A 20,071-nucleotide genomic window follows, 5' to 3' on the forward strand; every position below is an offset into this window, starting at 1 on the left:
TGTAGAGGCGAGGCGAAGTTTTACGGCGACGGCCAGTCCCAATCACATCCCCTGTTTTGCGATCCTGTACAAAACAAGATGAGTCATCAAATCCAACAAAACAATTGTGATCGGTAATTTGACCAACTGATAGTAGATCCATGGATAACTCAGGTACAAAAAATATATTTGGGACAATAAAATTTGGATCAGAAAGAGATCCCTGGTGGGTGACATGACATAATGTACCATCAGCAGTTTGAACAGAAGTACCCTTGGTGACAGGTGTAGTAGTCGCCAGCCGTGACTGATCAGATGTCACATGAAATGAAGTTCCAGAACCAAGAACCCAAGATGATGACAAAGCACCAGCAAATGAAGTAGCAGCCACTGCATCTGAGCCTCTAGGAGATGGTCCTGTACCACGACCACGAGTAGCACGACGAACATGAAAATCAGCCAGCTTCTCTGGAAACTTAGCGAAGCAGTTCTCAGATCGATGAGTGGTCTTTTTGCAATGTTCACAAGGCGGAAAAGAGGTGTTTCTGGACTTCTGAGCAGCAGCCAACACACTGTGAGAACTCACACCAGTAATAGAAGACATGGACTTAAGACGAGTCTCTTCAGCAAGTAATTCAGATAACGCCTGAGCCATGGTGAGAGTATCAGAACTGTGAAGCAGCCTTGCACGTAAAGAATCAAATTCAGATCGAACTCCCATAACAAATTTGTATGTGAAAAACTTCTCAATGAACTTGTGGGCTGGGCAAGGCACAGTTGTACAAGCAGGCACCATGGAAGTCAAAGCATTCATAAGACGATCAAAGGCTGAATGGTATTCATCAATGGACATATCATGTTGCTCAATGACATGAGTCTATTGCATAAGGGTATGTAAAAGAGCACCGCTGCCCTGAACAAACCGGTCCTTCAGATGTGACCAGATAGCCTTAGCAGTGGTGAATTTAGAGAGACTCATAATCATAGTTGGTTTAGTGCTATTGACCATAGCAGCCATTACCTTGCCATCATTGATCTGCCAAGTCTTGATTGCAGCAGCATTGCTTCTATCGGCTGCTAGGACTGGTGAATCTTCAATCAAATGAAATAGTAAACCATGACCTTTTAATGCAGTCTGAACACAGAAAGCCCATTCTGGATAATTTTGACCATTAAGCACAAAATTGACAACAATAGCATTGGTCGACATATTGAAGAGCAAGAGAACAGTCAGAGAATACCAAAATTTCTGGCAGGTAGCCTGAACAAAACTGACTCCCAGCAGATCAGCACAAGTGGCAGGCGAATTCTGGACTGATCGGAGATGACCACGTCGCCGAAACAGATCTGGGCGAGGTGACCGCGTTGGTGCAGAGGACAGCAGGCAGACGGCGGACGGATCTGCATAGGGGACGGCAGACAGATCTGCGCAGGGCGCAGGGACAGCAGGCCGACGTCCCTGTTCGTTGGAGAAGTAGCGGGCGCAGGGGACGACGGAACCGCGGCGTGGCCACGAAGAGCAGCGCGGAGGCGAGCGCGCGGCACCGGTGGCCCGTAGGCAAGGACGTCCGCAGGTGAGCGCGGCGCCCGTCGGAGAGAGAGGCGAGGACGACCGCAGGCGAGCGCGCGACGCCTCGCGCCGAAGCAAAGGAGCGCCTCGCGTGCATCAAAGCAGAGCGGCCTCGGCGGCGGCCGGGAGCGCAGGGGCGGCCGGATCCACGACGGCGGCCGGGAAGAAACGTGACGGCGGCGGAAGAACAGACCTGCGGCCGCGACGGCGACCAGGAGCCGCGACGGCAGTGGAAAAAAAAAAATTCGCGGCGCAGGGACAACCGGATCCGCGACAGCGGCCGGGAGGGTGAGGGCCGGAGGAAGGGCTGCGACGGCGCTCGGAGGAAGACCGCGACGACGGCTAGGAAGGAGCGACGACGGCTGCTAGGAGATTTGAGAAACCCTAGTCGTAACTTGCTTTGATACCATGTTATTAACCTTGGGATTAATAATTGATAATAAGTCCCTAAGGACTATCTGATATATATAGGCTGTAGGCCTGGGCCTAATGGGCCTTAACATGATCATCTGTTAACAATTACAATTCGTTCAAGTTTTGTCACAAGATGAATACCTGATCCGATACTGCTCCCTTATCGATTGTCCTAGGACAGTAATTTTGCAACGCAACTATGCCAGAGTGATGCTCATGTACCTGCAAACATGTTGCAGGAACAGTGTGTGGTAGGAGACAAAACAACGACTTCCCAGGAGGATCAGCAGGTTGGTTGTGTCAGTTATCAATTACTGCTTGTGCATTGTGCAATTTACATTACTTATGTATATACATTGCATCTTCATACAAGCATCCTTAGTCTTTTCTCTGTTTTGTCCTATCATTTGTGTTATTCTTATCTGATTATCATTATATGGTGGCCTTTGCTTAGGTCGATCGCATTCTAGGCTGTCGGCTTCAAACAAACAAAATCAACCCACTGTCCCATGCTTCATTCAAGCAGTTTGAATCAGCTAATCTCCAGGTGGAAGATATGGCTCTTCCGCTTGCTTCCGCTGGCATTCCTAATAAATCTCATGATGGAACTGAGTCTTCTAGAAATGGTACAGTCGAGGATATATGTGCTGATGAATCAGCCAATCATAGTGGTCACAGTTTGGAAATGCAGAAGGATAGGAACAGTAAATCCCATGAAAACGAGTCATGTAAACGAGAACAAGGCAATAATATATTGTCAATATGTTTTGTTGATGAGACCAGTATAATGAAAGATGATCAAGTAGGCAGAGAGAATGTTGCAGCTTCCAAAAAGGGTGAAGATGCGACATATGATTTACCTGCAGAAAAGGATGATACCAAACTACCAGTCACTAGAGCTGATGCAATGACCAGGACCAATCAAGAGCATACAGATGAGAGCAAACAGCATGGGAAAATAAAGCAAATAACAGATAAAGACTACAATGATGCTGGATATGAGTTCTTGATCAAGTGGGTTGGAAAATCAAATATCCACAACACCTGGGTTTCTGAATCCGAGGTAAAAATATTAGCAAAAAGGAAACTAGAAAACTACAAAACGAAGTATGGAACGAGTTTGATAAACATTTGCAAGGAACAGTGGTGCCAGCCACAACGAGTTATTGCTCTTCGAGCATCTGTAGATGAAGTGGAAGAGGCTTTAATCAAATGGTGTGGTCTTTCTTATGATGAATGCACTTGGGAAAGATTAGATGAACCTACACTGATGAAATATAGCCACTTGGTCACTCAGTTCAAGAATTTTGAGTGCCAGGCTTTGGATAAAGATGTGGTAAAAGATTATGCAAACACAAGGAACCGACATGAGCTTAATGTGTTAGCTGATCAGCCAAAAGAACTTAAGGGCGGCATGCTCTTCCCTCATCAACTAGAAGCATTGAACTGGCTACGTAAATGCTGGCACAAGTCCAAAAATGTTATCCTTGCTGATGAGATGGGTCTTGGAAAGACAGTGTCAGCTTGTGCTTTTCTATCATCCTTATGTTGTGAATTTAAAATTAATTTGCCATGTCTTGTCTTGGTTCCTCTTTCTACAATGCCCAATTGGATGGCTGAATTTGCATCTTGGGCTCCTCATTTAAATGTTGTGGAATATCATGGTTCTGCAAGGTCAAGATCTATCATTCGCCAGTATGAGTGGCATGCGGGCGATTCAAGCCAGATTGGCAAAACAAAGAGATCGTACAAGTTAAATGTTTTGCTTACCACTTACGAAATGGTGCTTGTTGATGCTGCATATCTTCGTTCTGTCTCATGGGAAGTTCTTGTAGTTGATGAGGGACATCGCCTTAAGAATTCTAGCAGCAAACTCTTTAGTTTACTTAATTCGTTATCATTTCAGCACAGAGTTTTGTTGACTGGAACTCCTTTACAGAACAACATTGGTGAAATGTACAACTTATTGAACTTCTTACAGCCTACTTCTTTCCCTTCTCTGTCATCATTTGAGGAGAAATTTAATGACCTTACAACAGCAGAAAAAGTAGAGGAGCTGAAGAAACTTGTAGCTCCTCACATGCTTCGGAGGTTGAAAAAAGATGCAATGCAAAACATCCCTCCAAAGACAGAGCGAATGGTACCTGTTGAACTGACATCAATCCAGGCTGAATACTACCGTGCTATGCTTACAAAGAACTATCAAGTACTGCGCAACATTGGAAAAGGTGGCGCTCACCAGTCTTTATTGAACATAGTAATGCAGCTTCGGAAAGTCTGCAACCATCCTTATCTTATTCATGGAACTGAACCTGAATCTGGTTCACCTGAATTTTTGCATGAGATGCGCATAAAGGCCTCAGCGAAGCTAACTTTGTTGCACTCTATGCTAAAAATATTACACAAGGAAGGCCACCGTGTCCTTATATTCTCTCAGATGACAAAACTTCTTGACATCCTTGAAGATTATCTGACTTTAGAATTTGGCCCTAAAACATTTGAAAGAGTTGATGGCTCAGTATCTGTGGCAGAGCGCCAGGCGGCGATTGCTCGCTTTAATCAGGATAAGACACGTTTTGTTTTCTTGCTGTCTACACGATCATGTGGACTTGGTATTAATTTGGCAACTGCAGATACTGTTATCATATATGATTCAGATTTCAACCCACATGCTGATATACAGGCGATGAACAGGGCACACAGAATTGGACAATCGAATAGACTCCTGGTTTACAGGCTTGTGGTACGTGCTAGTGTTGAAGAGCGTATCTTGCAATTAGCCAAGAAGAAACTGATGCTTGATCAACTTTTCGTTAACAAATCAGAATCACAGAAAGAAGTGGAAGATATCATTCGCTGGGGTACAGAAGAACTCTTTGGGAGTAGTGACAGTGTGGATGGTAAAGATAGCAATGAAGCCTCAGGTTCTGTTGCTGATGTTGAATTTAAGCATAGAAGAAAAACCGGTGGCCTAGGTGATGTTTATGAGGACAAATGTATTGGTGGTTCTACCAAACTTGTTTGGGATGAAAATGCTATTTTGAAGCTGCTTGATAGATCAAACCTTCCATCATCAGTGGCCGAAAGCACTGATGGGGATCTGGACAATGATATGCTTGGTACTGTGAAGGTATTTTGATCTGTATGCCTATTCAAATGATGATTATTTATTATTATTTTTGGTAAATTATGATATCAAGATTTTGTTCTCATCCATGTATCAGAAACCGTTGGTAAAATATATATTCTGTTCAGTATTATGTTACAAAGTCTGTCCACTAAAATTTGGATCTTCAATTTTTTACACGTGAATTAGTACTCCTTCCATCCCAAGTAAGTTGTTTTGGTAGGTACATAACTTTTGCTATGAGCCTAGATGTATGATATGTCTAGATACATAGTTAAAACTATGGATCTAGAAAAACCAAAACGATTTACAATTTGGAACAGAAGGAATACATATTTCAATATTTGCATTTTGTGAACCCCTACGTGTTGCCTAAGTGCTAGGAAACCTATGTTTTCTGGTCGAGCGACCAGCTGGTCGACCTAGGGGTCCGACCAGGCGACTAATCACGATTAATCGACGACTAGGCCGACTAATCGACCTCTGGTCGACCCTGGTCGTCCACTAGTCTTCTTGTCCATCCAGGACATATATATAGTCAGTGTTCTTAAGGCGTCGCCTAGGTGTCCAGGCGCTCGAGCAAAACTGGCCGCCTTGCTCGCCTTACCCGCCTAGGCGCTAAGGCGGTTGTCTGGTGCACTTGCTCGCCTAGGCGCCTTAAGAACACTGTATATAATATATATGATATATATATATATATATATATATATATATATATATATATATATATATATATATATATATATATATAGTATATATGGTATATATAAAGAGTAAACATGACATGAATTCTGCAATGCTGATTTAAGAGAAGATATTTGTTCATCCAACTGAAAACAGTAGCTCCCCAATGACCCTAAAGTAATGCAGGTGTTCAAAACAGCAAAGAAACAGCGTTTAGAAGAACAAGTAATGAACAGAGAATCAGAGATTGAGATTTTCAGATCATGTCAGATAATGAACAGAGGTTTAGAATCAGATAATGAACAGAGGTTTAGAAGAACAAGATGGACAGATAATATCAGGGTTCAGACTCCAGAGTTCAGACCAACCTCTAGACGATGAACTCATGCCACACGCTTGTGAACTGGACCCACTGCACGCTGGTGAAGTGGAGCCGCCGGCGATCAGGTGGCAGTCGCCCGCCGGTTTGCTGTGGAGAGGTGGAACGAGAACGACGAGAAGACAAGAGATTGAGACAGAGGGAATCGAGAAGTTTTGGAAACAAGCCGTCAGGCGTCGGGGAAGGTTTTATTGGGGGCGGTGTAGGACGTTTCACCTCCCTGTAGCCGGGCTGCCCACCCAAAAAAAGCCCATGAAAATTTGAGACGCGCCGGACCCTGGGCGGACATGACCTCCTGATCGAGTGACTAATTGAAGCTAGTCGGCGATCAGGTGTCCTAATCAAGTCGCCTGCCTGATCGACCACCCAAAACCGACCAGCCTGACTAATCGCGGTTTGTCAGATGACTTGAAAACACAGTAGGAAACACCATCCCACCTAGCTGATTTATCATGCCCAGGCACCTGCCTAGTCACCAATTAGATGCTGGGTTGCCACCTGGCTCCTAGTGCATCACCTCTGTTATCCTTTTGTTTTTGTGTATGGCGGTCTAGGTTCTTACTCTATGCTATTCATACTTTATCATTGGAGATCTTTCTAACAGTAATCTCTTACTTCCCTCTGTTAAACAGTCAATAGACTGGAATGATGAGCTGAATGACCACCCTGGTACCAATGAGGATATTGCACCTATTGATAATGATGGGAGTGAGTTGGCATCTGAATCAAAGCAAGGTGCTACTAATCGTTTAGAAGAAAATGAATGGGATAAACTTTTACGTGTCAGGTACTCTGCAATACTGTATAAACTTGTATCTTTTTGTTTAACAATCCCATCATTTTGAGGGTTAAGTAGGTGCAATGTGATGGTCCTAATGATGTACTTAAAAAACTTCTTTTATTTTTAAAAATTATAATTGCCACAAAGGAAAACAAGTGGAAGAATGAATACTATAACACTAGCATGTATTTTTGTTCTCGAAAGGCGCAGGAGAACTGCACCCCCTTATAATAAGAAGATAAAAAGAAAGGTCCAAAACATAGACCAGAATACAGAGACTTCCCTTACGGAGGTCGAAAACACAGGAAAAACAGGAGATCCATCCAAAAAGAAACTAGAAAAAACACCAGAAACTATGCAGCCGAGGGAAGGGCAGTAAGGTATGAAAAACTTTTAGCCCCAGCCATCTCCCACATCAATCTCTCTTCACCCGCCATCTTGAGAGCTAGAGAAACATTAGGAGACCAGCCGTCGAAGATACACTTATTCCGGTGATTCCAGATTATCCAAGCTCCCAAAACAACAAGGGAATTGAAACCATTCTTGGCTTGACCAATAACTGAATCTGAGGCACTTTCCCACCAGTTCATAAAGGAGGAAGAACTAGGCTGCGGTGATATATTCTGCAGACCGTAAGGTTGCAAAAGCTGAACCAAAACACCCTTGAGAAAACACAAGAAACTAGAAGGTGATCCAATGTTTCAGCTTCTTGATCACAGAGGGGGCAGCTGGCTGGATGATCCAAACCTCTTTTAGCAAGTATGTTAGCCGTCCAACATCTCTCATGACTCATGAGCAGCGAGCCAGATAAAAAAACCTGCATTTCGGAGGAGCCCATGTTTTCCACACCCTAGTGTAGGGGCCAAAATGCCAAATAAAGTTGAGCCTGCAAAGAAGCCCTCATAAGCAGCCTTTGCCGAGTAGCAACCATCTGATGCAAGGCTGAAAATGTGTTTATCATCTTGATCCGGCCGAAGCTCAACATTTGAAAGTAGATCCCACAGCTGAATATAATCCACTAAAACTCCAACCGAGAGAGCTCCCTTAAATGTCTTTGATCCATTTTCTATTTAATAAAACCTCCTGGACAGTCCTTTATACTTTAAATTGTGGTTTATAATCACTCATTTAAATTGTGGTTTATCAACTTTTATGCTTTATGCCATCATAATGGAGCCAAGTTTGTGTTATTTCTTCTCCTGCGCTTTCGAAAAAAAAGTTTGTGTTATTTCTTATTAGGGAAAAAATGTACGTGCATGCACTATCCTTGATTTGTACGGTGGATGCAGTTGTGCTGAATTGACATAATCTGTTGCCCCTCATGTGCGTCAAAATCTCATTTGAACCTAGGAATTTACAGTGAGAATCTATCTACTTAAGCATAGTTTGGTGAGAAGCAAAGACCTGGGTTCTTCTATATTGCGATAATTGACCTGCTTGCTTTGTGTAGTCGTTTTATCTCTTTGGACCTTGAGGAATAATAATAATGTTATCCAGATGGGAGCAATATCAAATAGAGGAGGAGGCATCTCTTGGTCGAGGTAAACGTTTAAGGAAGGCTGTTTCTTACAGAGAGACATTTGCAACACTTCCTAATGAAGCATTAAGTGAGGTATTTTCCTGTTGGACTAACCTTTTTGTGCATATTCCTTACTTTTCATCAGGAAGCATTGATGATCCATTTGCTGTTTTGCTACTTTTTTTTTCTCGAAAAACGCAGGAGGACTGCGTTTCAGATATATATTAAGAAGAGGGAAACAAGGGTCTAAAGTGACCCAAAAAAACAACAACGCACTCCTTATGGAGGCCAGTAGCACCCGTACATGAAAGGATCCATAAAACACACACACACTCCCTACAACAACCTATGCAGGCAGGCAGCCAAAAAGGAGAGCCCTTTGGCTCCAGCAATTTCCTCCTCCTTCTTTCCTCATCTGCTTGCTCCAGAATCAGAGGAAGGCTGGGAGACCCTCCATAAAAAATGGCTCTATTGCGATGCTTCCAAATCATCCAAGATCCTAAAATGATGAGGGAGTCAAGATCTTTCCTGACCAGACCATTTAGGGTGTGTTTGGTTGCGGGACAGCCAGGACAGGGGTGTCCCCTGCCGTCCTCTCTCGTCTCTCCAATTTTGAGGGATAATTGAGGACAACACTGAGATAGGTCTGTCCTAATCCCTGACCCTAAACCAAACAACCTTATTTGAGGGATCGTCCCGTCCCATCCCGTCCTGTCATTGCAACCAAACGCACCCTTACTGTCTCTGAAACCATCTCCCACCAATCCATAAAGGAAACTGTATCTGGTTGTGGGGCTAAACTATGCAGCCCAAACTTTCTTAGCAAGTTGTACCAGAAAACTCTTAAGAAGACACAGCTCATGAGCAAGTGGTTCAGGGTTTCACCTTGCTGGTCACATAAAGGACATCTGGTAGGGTGATTCAATCCCCTTTTTGCTAAGCGATCAGCTGTCCAACATCTATTATGGGCCACCAGCCAAATGAAAAAATAGCACTTTTGAGGAGCCCAAGATCTCCAAACCCTTTTATAATTCCCAAAGGAGGTAGACCCTAAGAAAAACCCAGTACAAGCTGACTTTGCAGAGTAGTTCCATTCGATGATAAGCTGTAAATGTGTCTATCCTCAGTGTTAGGCTGCAGCACAAAATCTGTGAGGATATTCCAAAGGTGTAGATAATCTACAATGGCTCCAACTGTAAGAGCCCCTTTGATGTTTGCAATCCATTGTCTGTTCAAAAGAGCCTGCTGCACAGTCCATCTGTTAGTAATTCCTTTTGGGATAATGCTAAATAATCTGGGAGCAATATCTGAGACCCTTTTGCCATGGATCCATTAATCTGTCCAAAACATGGTGTTGGTCCCATCCCCCACCTCAGAAATCAGCACCTTGGAGAAGAAGGATCGAGCTTTGCTAGGGACTTGAATGGACAGGCTAGACCAAGGACGTCTTGGGACAGTTTTTTTGCAACCAAAGCCATCGCATGTGGAGGGCCCAACAGAGCTCAGGAAGGCTAGAAATACCCAGACCTCCAAGCTGCAAAGGTCGGGACACTTTTCCCAAGCCACCAAGTAACCTTTCACCTCCTTTCTACCTCCCCAGAGGAAACCTTTTCTTATTTTATCAATTGCTTCTATGGCCCATTGAGGGAAATCAATTGCCATTGCCATATAGACAGTCATGCTACTGAGAACATGCTGCACTAGAATTCTTCTCCCTGCTCTACTCATGGAGTCAGCCTTCCAGTTTGGTAGACGGTCTGCAATTTTTTCCACAAATTGTTGAAACTAATTCCTGGACAATTTATGTAAATACAAAGGGAGACCCAAATATCTGCAAGGAAAGGTTGCAATCTCACAAGGCAACCAGTTCTGAACTTCCAAAGTATTCTCCTCGGGGCACTTGATAGGGTACACATTTGATTGCAGAGGCCAGACACATCACCATTTTTTTTCTCGAACACGCAGGAGAGCTGCGCGTCAATATATTAAGAAGAAAAGGGGAAAAAGACCCCGAACAGACAGTACAACGCACACACAAACACACACACACACCGAACCCCACCTAGCCAGAAACAACATCTGGAGCAGGGGCAGGGACAGAGCGTTTGTCAGCTGATAGACACCCCAACACTAAAACAGAAAAAAACTAAACCACCCGACTTTGAGCTAGGAGGTAAGAAAAACCCTTAGCCCCAGCCAAAGACCACAAGAAAGCTTCCTCCCTGGCCAGCCGAACGACCACCACCAAGTTTGGATGGGAACCATTGAAGACAACACCATTTCTATGCTTCCACAACATCCAAGCGCCTAAAGCGACCAAGGAGTCAAAGCCCTTCTTACTCAGTCCACCCAACCGAGCACTATTAAAACTCCACCAATGATCAAAATCATCTATATCCTGTCCTGGAAGGAAGTCCTGCAAACCAAAAGGCCTGAGCAACTCAAACCAGAAATGACGCGCAAAGGAGCAGCCCACCATCAGATGGTTGATAGTCTCAACATTGTTAGACTACCCGTCTATGGTTTGTGTTATTCCCCTTGTAATGACCGTCATACCCCCAGTGTAATGGGCCTGGCCCAGTTACTCACTCTATTAATATCACTCCCAACCCTGTTTAGGGTATGGGTTCAGTTTCCAACATGGTATCATCAGTCTAGGTTTAGGTTACGTCCTCTCCACTGCTACAGCCGCCAGGGGCTTCTTCCCCCTGCAGCTGCCGCCGGCCCCCAGCCGCCGGACTCCCTCCCGCCGACGGCCCCCAGCCGCCGGCCCTCCCTCCCTCCCTGCCCGCCGCGCCGCCAGCAGGCCCCGCGCCCCTTCTTCCCCAGCCGCTGGCCTTCCATCGCCGGCCTTCGACGCTCCAGCCGCGACCACGACCGCGCCCAGGCCGCCAGGAGCCAGCCGCGACTGCGCCAGGCCGTAGGACCCAGCCGCGACCCCGCCCAGGCCGCCAGGACCCTGCCGCGTCCGCGCCAGGTCGCTGCCGCGCCGCCAGCCGCTCGGGTGCATCTTGCCCAGGCCACCGCGCTGCCTGCCGTCCGCGCCCGGACGCAGAGCCCACCGCCGCCCTCTGGTCGGCCACAGCCGCGGCCTCGCCCGGTCGACGCAGGACGCCGCCGCGCCCTCCCCGATTCGCCGCGCCGCCCTCTGGCCAGACGCGGCCCCGCCCGGTCAACGCCCCGCCAGGACGCCGCGCCTTCAGCAGGTCCCCGCCCGACTGCAGCACTCCTCTGCCCTGCTGCGTACACGCCCGATGGACGCACCTGCCGCCACCACGGCCGGATTCATCGTCGGGGACATCACCGGCCCTGGCACACACCCCCCCATCGCCCCTGCTGCACCCAGCAGCGAGCTCACCCATGGGGGGGCCCCCTACATCGCCGGCCTTGGTCCGATCCACGCCTCCTCCCCGCTGCCCCTGCGTCGCAGCTCCCCACCGGGCTTTCCCGCCTTCGCTTCACCGACCTGGAGTCACCGAGTCGCGCCCTCCACCGACTCCCCGCTCGTCGGCACCCTCGCCACGATCCAGGCCGCTGTGACGGCCTCGCGGGAGCGCGAGCGCGCTGCCTCCCTCGCCCTGGAGCGTGAGCGTGCCCTGGGCGTCGCTCTGACCACCCAGATGGCCACCACGCAGCGCCTCCTCGGCCGTCCGACACTCGCCGATGCGGAGCCCCCAGAGGACCCCCACGCCTCCGACCTCGACGCCGACCTCATCGCTGCTCTCCACGCTCAAGCCGCCGGCCTGCACAACATCCGGGCCCTCGTGTCCGTGGTGTTGGATCCGGCGTCTTCCCACTACCCCCGGTGGCGAGGACAGGTCCTTCTCACGCTGCGGCGGTTCGTCCTTGACGACCACGTCCTCGTCGACCACGACACTCCGTCGCCTCGCTCCTGGTGCCTCATGGACAGCGTTGTCCTCTCGTGGCTCCACGGCACCATCACCGTTGAGCTACAGGACATCATCCGCGACCAGGCGGACACTGCGCCAGGCGTGGCTCGCTCTCGAGGACCAGTTCCTCGGGAATCGGGATGCTCGGGCACTCCACCTCGACGCCCAGTTCCACCTGTTCTCTCAGGGGGACCTCTCCGTGGGCGAATACTGCCGCCAGATGAAGGGCCTCGCTGACTCTCTCCGCGATCTCGGCGAGCCAGTTGCCGATCGTACCTTGGTGCTGAACCTCCTGCGTGGCCTCAGCCCCCGCTACGACCACCTGAAGGCTCTCATCAAGAGGAGTGTGCCCTTCCACGCCGTGCGGAACGAGCTTCTCCTCGAGGAGCTCACCATGGCGAATGAGGCACCCACTCCTGCCTCGGCCCTCTACAGCGCTCCTACCAGTGGTCAGCCGCCTTCAGGGGGCCAGGCCACCTGTCCTCCGTCGACCGGGGCTCCCACCCGCCCCCCACCTGCCGTCCCGGCGGCCCCTCGTCCGACTTCCACGACCGACGGGGGTCGTCGCTCCCGCAAGGGCGGCCGTGGGAGCGGCGGCTGCTCTCGTGGTGGTCCCTCCGGCCGGGGTGGCGGCCACGCGTGGCCGTCATTCTACAACCCCTGGACCGGGACCATCGCCATGTGGCCGGGCCAGGCACCGAGTACCCCCCGTCCTCCGGCGCCAGCCCTCCTGACTACACCTCACTACGGCGCACCTCCTTACGGTGTCCCCGTCGTGCCCCAGGCTCCGCCCGCGCTCCTGCCTCCGGGGACCCACACCTCGACGCCTTGGTCCCCGCCGGCCGGTGGTTGGGACAGCGCCTCCCTCGCTGCTGCATTCAGCACCATGGCGATGACCCCACCCCCCTCCGACTGGGTGATCGACTCCGGTGCCTCGTACCACACCACTCCCACGGCAGGCACGCTCTCTCGCTCTCATCAACCCCTCCCCTCTCACCCATCCTCGATCGTCGTTGGAAACGGTTCCACTCTGCCAGTCACCTCAGTAGGTGCCTCGGTTCTCCCTGGGCCGTTTTACCTCAACGATGTTCTCGTAGCTCCCCACATCACTCACAACCTTCTTTCTGTTCGTCGATTCACCACTGACAACTCCTGTTCCATTGAGTTTGACCCCTCTGGTTTTTCTGTGAAGGATCTGGCCACCAGGACCCTTCTCGCCCGCTGTGACAGCTCGGGGCCACTCTACACGCTCCAGCCCTCCACCGCCGGCGTGTCTCCACCTCCTGCCCTGGTCTCCACCACCTCCTCCACCACATGGCATCGACGTCTCGGCCACCCTGGACCCGACGTCATGACCAAGATTACCAGTAGTCTAGATCCTTCATGTAGTAGGGGACATTTTGAGGGTCTCTGTCATGCTTGTCAGTTAGGCCGACATACTCGTCTCCCATTTACTACTTCTTCTCGGGCTGAGCAGGCTTTTGACCTGGTTCACTGTGATCTTTGGACCTCCCCTATACTCAGTCTTTCTGGCTATAAATACTATTTGGTGATTTTGGATGATTTTTCCCATTTTCTCTGGACCTTCCCGCTTCGGTTGAAGTCGGACACATTCACCACCCTCACACACTTCTTCACCTGGGTATCCACTCAGTTTCGTCGCCCGGTCCGTGCTCTGCAGTGTGACAATGGCCGCGAGTTCGATAACAACGCCTCTCGCTCTTTCTTCCTCACTCATGGCGTCCAGTTGCGTCTCTCGTGCCCCTACACCTCTGCACAGAACGGCCGAGCCGAACGCATGATCCGCACCACCACTAATATGCTCCGCTGCCTCCTCTTCCAGGCGTCTCTCCCTGCCAGCTACTGGGCAGAGGCCCTGCACACTGCCACCCACCTCCTGAACCGTCTTCCCTCGAAGGCGGTACGCCACCCTACCCCTCACTTCGCCCTATACGGCACAACCCCTTCCTATGACCACCTTCGCGTGTTCGGTTGTGCCTGCTACCCTAACACTTCCGCCACCGCTCCACATAAGCTTTCTCCTCGCTCCACCCGCTGTCTATTCCTTGGCTACTCCCCTGACCACAAGGGATACCTGTGTCTGGACCTCACCTCCCACCGCATCATCATCTCTCGTCATGTCATCTTTGACGAAGATGTGTTTCCCCTTGCTGGCTCCACCCCACCCACCGATCTTGACTCCCTCCTCGAGTTCGATCCGATTCCTCCCCCACCTTCGGCTCCCCGTCTTGCGCCGTTACCTGCTCCTCGTGCGGCCACTACGACCTCTTCCGCGCCACGCGCGGCCTCGTTGACCCCGCCTGCGCCACGCGCGGCCCCATCGACCCCGCCTGCGCCACGCGCGGCCCCGTCGATCCTGCCTGCGCCACGCGCGGCCCCATCGACCCCGCCTGCGCCACGCGCGGCCCCGTCGATCCTGCCTGCGCCACGCGCGGCCCCGTCGACCCCGCCTGCGCCTCGCGCGGCCCCGTCGACTCCGGCTCGATTCGCCAACCCCGCCCTCGTCTACCATCGCCGCGGCCACGCCACTACCTCAGCGCCCCCCGACTCGGGCCCGTCGACGAGCGCGGCCCGATTCGCCGACCCCGCCGTCGTCTATCACCGCCGCGAGCCGGCCCCACCAGCCGCTCCCGACGTTCCGGCAGTTCACTCCGAGTCGTCCGTTTACCACCCGGTCGCCATCCACCGCGACTCTGGGCACGTCCACCCGATGGTGACTCGGCACGCTGCTGGCGTTCTCCGCCCCGTCGACCGGCTGATCCTGGCAGCTACTACGTCCAGCACCCCCCCCCCCCCCCCCGACGCTTCCCCAGTGCCCTCCTCCGTTCGCACTGCCCTCGCCGACCCACATTGGCGTCGGGCTATGGAGGAGTACGCGGCCCTCTTGGCCAACCACACCTGGGACCTGGTGCCGCGTCCACCAGGCACCAATGTGGTCACCGGCAAGTGGCTATTTCGCCACAAGCTGACCTCGGATGGCTCCCTCGACCGCTACAAGGCCCGTTGGGTCCTTCGGGGCTTCACACAGCGCCCCGGAGTGGACTACGACGAGACCTTCAGCCCCGTCGTCAAGTTCGCCACTGTTCGCGCCGTCCTCTCCCTCGCCCTCTCCCGCGACTGGGCGATTCATCAGCTCGATGTCAAGAATGCCTTCCTCCATGGCACTCTGACAGAGACTGTCTACTGCAGCCAGCCCACCGGCTTCGTCGACGCCGACCGTCCGGATCTGGTCTGCCGGCTGAACCGGTCCCTGTACGGCCTCAAGCAGGCGCCACGGGCTTGGTACAGTCGCTTTGCCTCCTACCTGGCCTCCATCGGCTTCGTTGAGGCCAAGTCGGACACGTCCCTGTTCATCTACCGGCGCGGCGACGACACCGTCTACCTCCTGCTCTACGTCGACGACATTGTGCTCACGACATCCACCGCCGACCTTCTACACCGCACGATCGTCGCCCTTCAGCGGGAGTTCGCGATGAAGGACCTGGAGCCCCTCCACCACTTCCTCGGCATCACCGCCGAGCGTCGGCCCCAGGGTCTCTTCCTCCACCAGCGCCAGTACGCCATCGACATCCTGGCGCGGGCTGGCATGTCTGACTGCAAGCCCCGCTCCACGCCTGTCGACACTCAGGCGAAGCTCTCTGAGGACGACGGGCCTCCGGTCGCCGACGCGACGTCCTACCGGAGCCTGACCGGCGCACTCCAGTACCTCACCTTCTCCAGGCCCGACATCGCATATGCCGTCCAGCAGGTGTGCCTGCATATGCACACTCCGCGGGAGCCCCATCTCACCGCGCTCAAGCGCATTCTGCGCTACCTCCGTGGCTCCCTCGACTACGGCCTCCTCCTCCGACCGTCCCCGACGTCGGAGCTCGTGGTCTACACCGACGCTGACTGGGCTGGCTGTCCCGACACGCGCCGGTCCACCTCCGGTTACGCCGTGTTCCTGGACGCCAACCTAGTCTCTTGGGCCGCTAAGCGTCAGCCCGTCGTCTCTCGCTCCAGCGCTGAGGCCGAGTACCGTGCCGTGGCCAACGGCGTGGCCGAGGCCTCCTGGCTGCGCCAGCTCCTCCACGAGCTCCACAGTCCCCTCCAGCGCGCCACCCTCGTCTACTGCGACAACGTCAGCGCGGTCTACCTCTCCACCAACCCCGTGCAGCATCAGCGCACGAAGCATGTGGAGATCGACCTGCACTTCGTCCGCGAGCGTGTCGCTGCCGGTGACGTCCGAGTTCTCAGCGTCCCCACCACGCTTCAGTTCGCCGACATCTTCACCAAGGGGTTACCGTCGAGTGTCTTTTTAGACTTTCGATCCAGTCTCAACATCTGTACAGGATAGCGTTGTGACTGCGGGGGGGTGTTAGACTACCCGTCTAGGGTTTGTGTTATTCCCCTTGTAATGACCGTCATACCCCCAGTGTAATGGGTCTGACCCAGTTACTCACTCTATTAATATCACTCCCAACCCTGTTTAGGGTATGGGTTTAGTTTCCAACAAACATGTTGATCACAGAGCGGGCAAAGAAGCGACTGAGTCAATCCTCTTTTAGCCAATCTATCTGCTGTCCAACATTTGTTGTGAGCCACAAGCCATAGAAAAAACCGACATTTGCTAGGGGCCCATGTCTTCCAAATTCGATCAGCCTGCTTGAAAAACACCGAGCCATGGAACATAGCATTGTAAGCGGATTTTGAAGAATAATCCCCGGAACTAGAAAACCTCCAAACATGACGATCTTGCACATTGGGTTGCAGCAAGGTACCTTCCAAAATCTCAGCCAAATCCAAAAACTGCACCCAGAAAGCATAGGAAAGAGCTCCCTGAACATCTTGAACCCAACTCAAATTAGTCAAGGCATCCTTAACCAATCTACTTTTGGTAACCTTCCTAGGAATAGAGGCAAACACTGCAGGGGCAAGCTCTTGGATGCAGTGCCCATGCAGCCATTTATCAGTCCAAAAGAGTGTGTTTAATCCATTTCCAATCTCAGTATACACAGCAGAATTGAATAGGCAAACCACTTCCTTTGTGAAACGAAGCGGAAAAACAACCCACGACCTCCTAGGATCTGATTTCTGCAACCAAAGCCACCTGACTCTAAGAGCCCAACCAAACAATTTTAAATCAAAAAGACCAAGACCACCCAATTGTTTAGGACGGGTGACTTTACTCCAAGCCAAAGAACAGTGCCCTCCCTTGATTTCTTTCCCACCTTTCCAAAGGAAAGCTCTCCTTAATCTGTCAATTGCCTTGATTGCCCAAGCAGGGAGATCCAGGGCCATAGCCAAATACACAAATCTGGAAGTCATAACCGACTGAATATAAACAGCCCGACCAGCCTGGACATAAGCACCGCCTTCCATCCTGGAAGCATGACCGCAATACGATCAATGATAGATTGCAATTGCGGTCTAGATAGACGTTTTAAGGATAACGAAAGCCCAAGATATTTGCATGGGAAATTAGACAACTGGCAAGGTAAAGATGCCTGCACTGAAGCCAGATCTTCCTCATCACAATGAATTGGGAAAACATTACTCTTCTGAATGTTGGTCTTCAGACCAGAGGCTTCACCAAAAAGATGTAGAATCCCCTTAAATGCCTCAATATCAACCACATCCGGCCGAAGAGGACAACAAGCCGCAAACGACGTTGCACCAAATCTGTCCAAAACCCAGCCTAATGAGAACTTCAATTAAAAATGCCCAGGAAACACTATCAAAAGCCTTAGAAATGTCCAGTTTGATCATGATACGGGGCTGTTTTTGCTGCTGCAAAAAACGGGCAGTATGTTGTACCAGCATAAAATTATCTTGAATAAACCTTTTCTTGATGAAAGCAGATTGATTAGGCGAGACAAGATGCTGCAACTGACAAGCCAATCTATTAGCCATAAGCTTAGACACCAGCTTTGCAAAACTATGAATAAGGCTGATAGGTCTAAAATCTTTGACCTTGTCGGCCCCTTCCAATTTTGGAATGAGAGTGATGTAAGCAGAGTTCAGACAATTCATGTTGGCAAACTTTCTAGCCCAAACACAGGATATTGCAGCCATGACATCAATCTTGATAATGGACCAACAGACCTTGTCAAAACGACCTGTGAACCCGTCTGGCCCTGGCGCCTTGTCAAGAGGAAGACTAATGATTGTATTCCAAACCTCATCCGCCGAGAAAGGGCTGTCAAGAGCTTCTAGATCAAAAGTGGGAACTCCAAGCTGTTCCAAATCAACCGCAGCCCCCCTATTAATTGCAGAACCAAGCAGATTCATATAGAAATTAGTGAACAAGTCCGCCTTCTCTTCCTGGGCAGTGAAAACCTTTCCATCCTCTGAGACAATTCTAGGGATGAAACTCTTAGCTTTGCGATACCTCGCATGAGAGTGAAATAAAGCAGTATTCGCATCCCCATCCTTCAACCAACAAATCCGAGATCTCATCCGGACCAAGGAACGCCATAAAGACGCAAGAGCAAGACTGTGCTGCTTTAAACTATTACGCAACCAAAATTCTTCAGGAGAAAGACTTCTACTGTCCTGAGCTAAGTCGAACTGGTGGAGCAGCTCCCTGGCAAGACCAAGCTGTGATCTAATATGACCAACCTTTTTCTCGCCCCAACCTTGAAGAGCTTTAGCCGTGGCCTTGAGCTTCATGGAGAGAGTGAGCAACGGACAGTGACTAGCAGGGACAGCAGCCCAGGCTTCCTCAACAGCTACCAGAAACCCTTCCAATCTTGTCCAAAAAGCTTCAAAATGAAACCGTGGCTTTCCTTGCACAATATCCTTAAGCCCCAGAAGAAGCGGGCAATGGTCTGAATCGAATGAGGCCGAACTTTGCAGCAGGGCCCAAGGGAACTGATCATCCCAATCCAAGGAGCAGAAAACACTGTCCAATTTGACAAGAGTTGGATTATGCTGCCCATTCGACCAGGTGTACTTACGCCCAACCAAAGGCAACTCCTTAAGAGCCAAGTCATCAATCCATCTCCGGAAACTATGTTTCATTAGCCTATCCAGGTTGGAGTTATTTTTATCCTCATCTTTATAAATTAAATTAAAATCCCCAAGGACCAACCAAGGGCCAGAATAGGAAGCACGAATATCTCTCAATTCTTGAAGGAAGGCAATTTTGTCCTGGTTGAACTGGGGACCATACACACAAGTCAGCCACCACTCAACATCATCAACAGGATGAAAAAGAATTGACACTGAATGATCATCCACTCTAGAAACACCAGACCAATTTATATGATCTTTCCAAGCAACCAAAATGCCACCACTAGCACCAATAGATGGGCGAAAGACAAAGTTGGCAAAATCTGGTCCAAGCATCCGAATAACAAAAAAACGAGAAATATCCTGCATTTTAGTTTCCTGTAAACAAACCACATCCACTCTAGAGGAGACGACCTCAGCCCTTACAGCATCCTGGCGAGCCGAGGCATTAAGCCCCCTAACATTCCAAATGAGAATTTTTGAAGGATCCATAAACCACTAGCTTAAGACGACCAACAAACCCGCAACCCAAGGAAGAGAACCTTCCTCAAAAAGTAGCCTCCACTACCAACGTCTCTTCTGGTAGAGACCAACCGAAAAGAGAGGCAAGAGCTTGGATCTGCACCTGGGAAAGAGTTTTGCTGAAAATGCGACTATATTCATCCAGCACCTCTTGACTCAAAGAATCCCCATCACGGATCACTCCCAGTGTCT

The 20,071-nt window shown here is 50.5% G+C and overlaps 1 protein-coding gene across 2 annotated transcripts in view; it reads left to right on the forward strand.

Annotated features, from left to right (window-relative positions):
* The window catches only part of LOC103647692 (protein CHROMATIN REMODELING 4), a 48,262-nt gene that overhangs the window by 16,833 nt on the left and 11,358 nt on the right, over nt 1-20,071 (forward strand). For both annotated transcript variants that reach the window (XM_008672203.4, XM_035965463.1), the window contains 4 exons: nt 2,203-2,253; nt 2,418-5,093; nt 6,786-6,940; nt 8,432-8,546. In XM_008672203.4, coding sequence (XP_008670425.1) covers nt 2,203-2,253; nt 2,418-5,093; nt 6,786-6,940; nt 8,432-8,546 — 2,997 coding nt within the window. The remainder of the gene's footprint in view (nt 1-2,202; nt 2,254-2,417; nt 5,094-6,785; nt 6,941-8,431; nt 8,547-20,071) is intronic.

Source organism: Zea mays, chromosome 2, assembly GCF_902167145.1.
Source record: "Zea mays cultivar B73 chromosome 2, Zm-B73-REFERENCE-NAM-5.0, whole genome shotgun sequence".
Classification (NCBI taxonomy): domain Eukaryota; kingdom Viridiplantae; phylum Streptophyta; class Magnoliopsida; order Poales; family Poaceae; genus Zea; species Zea mays.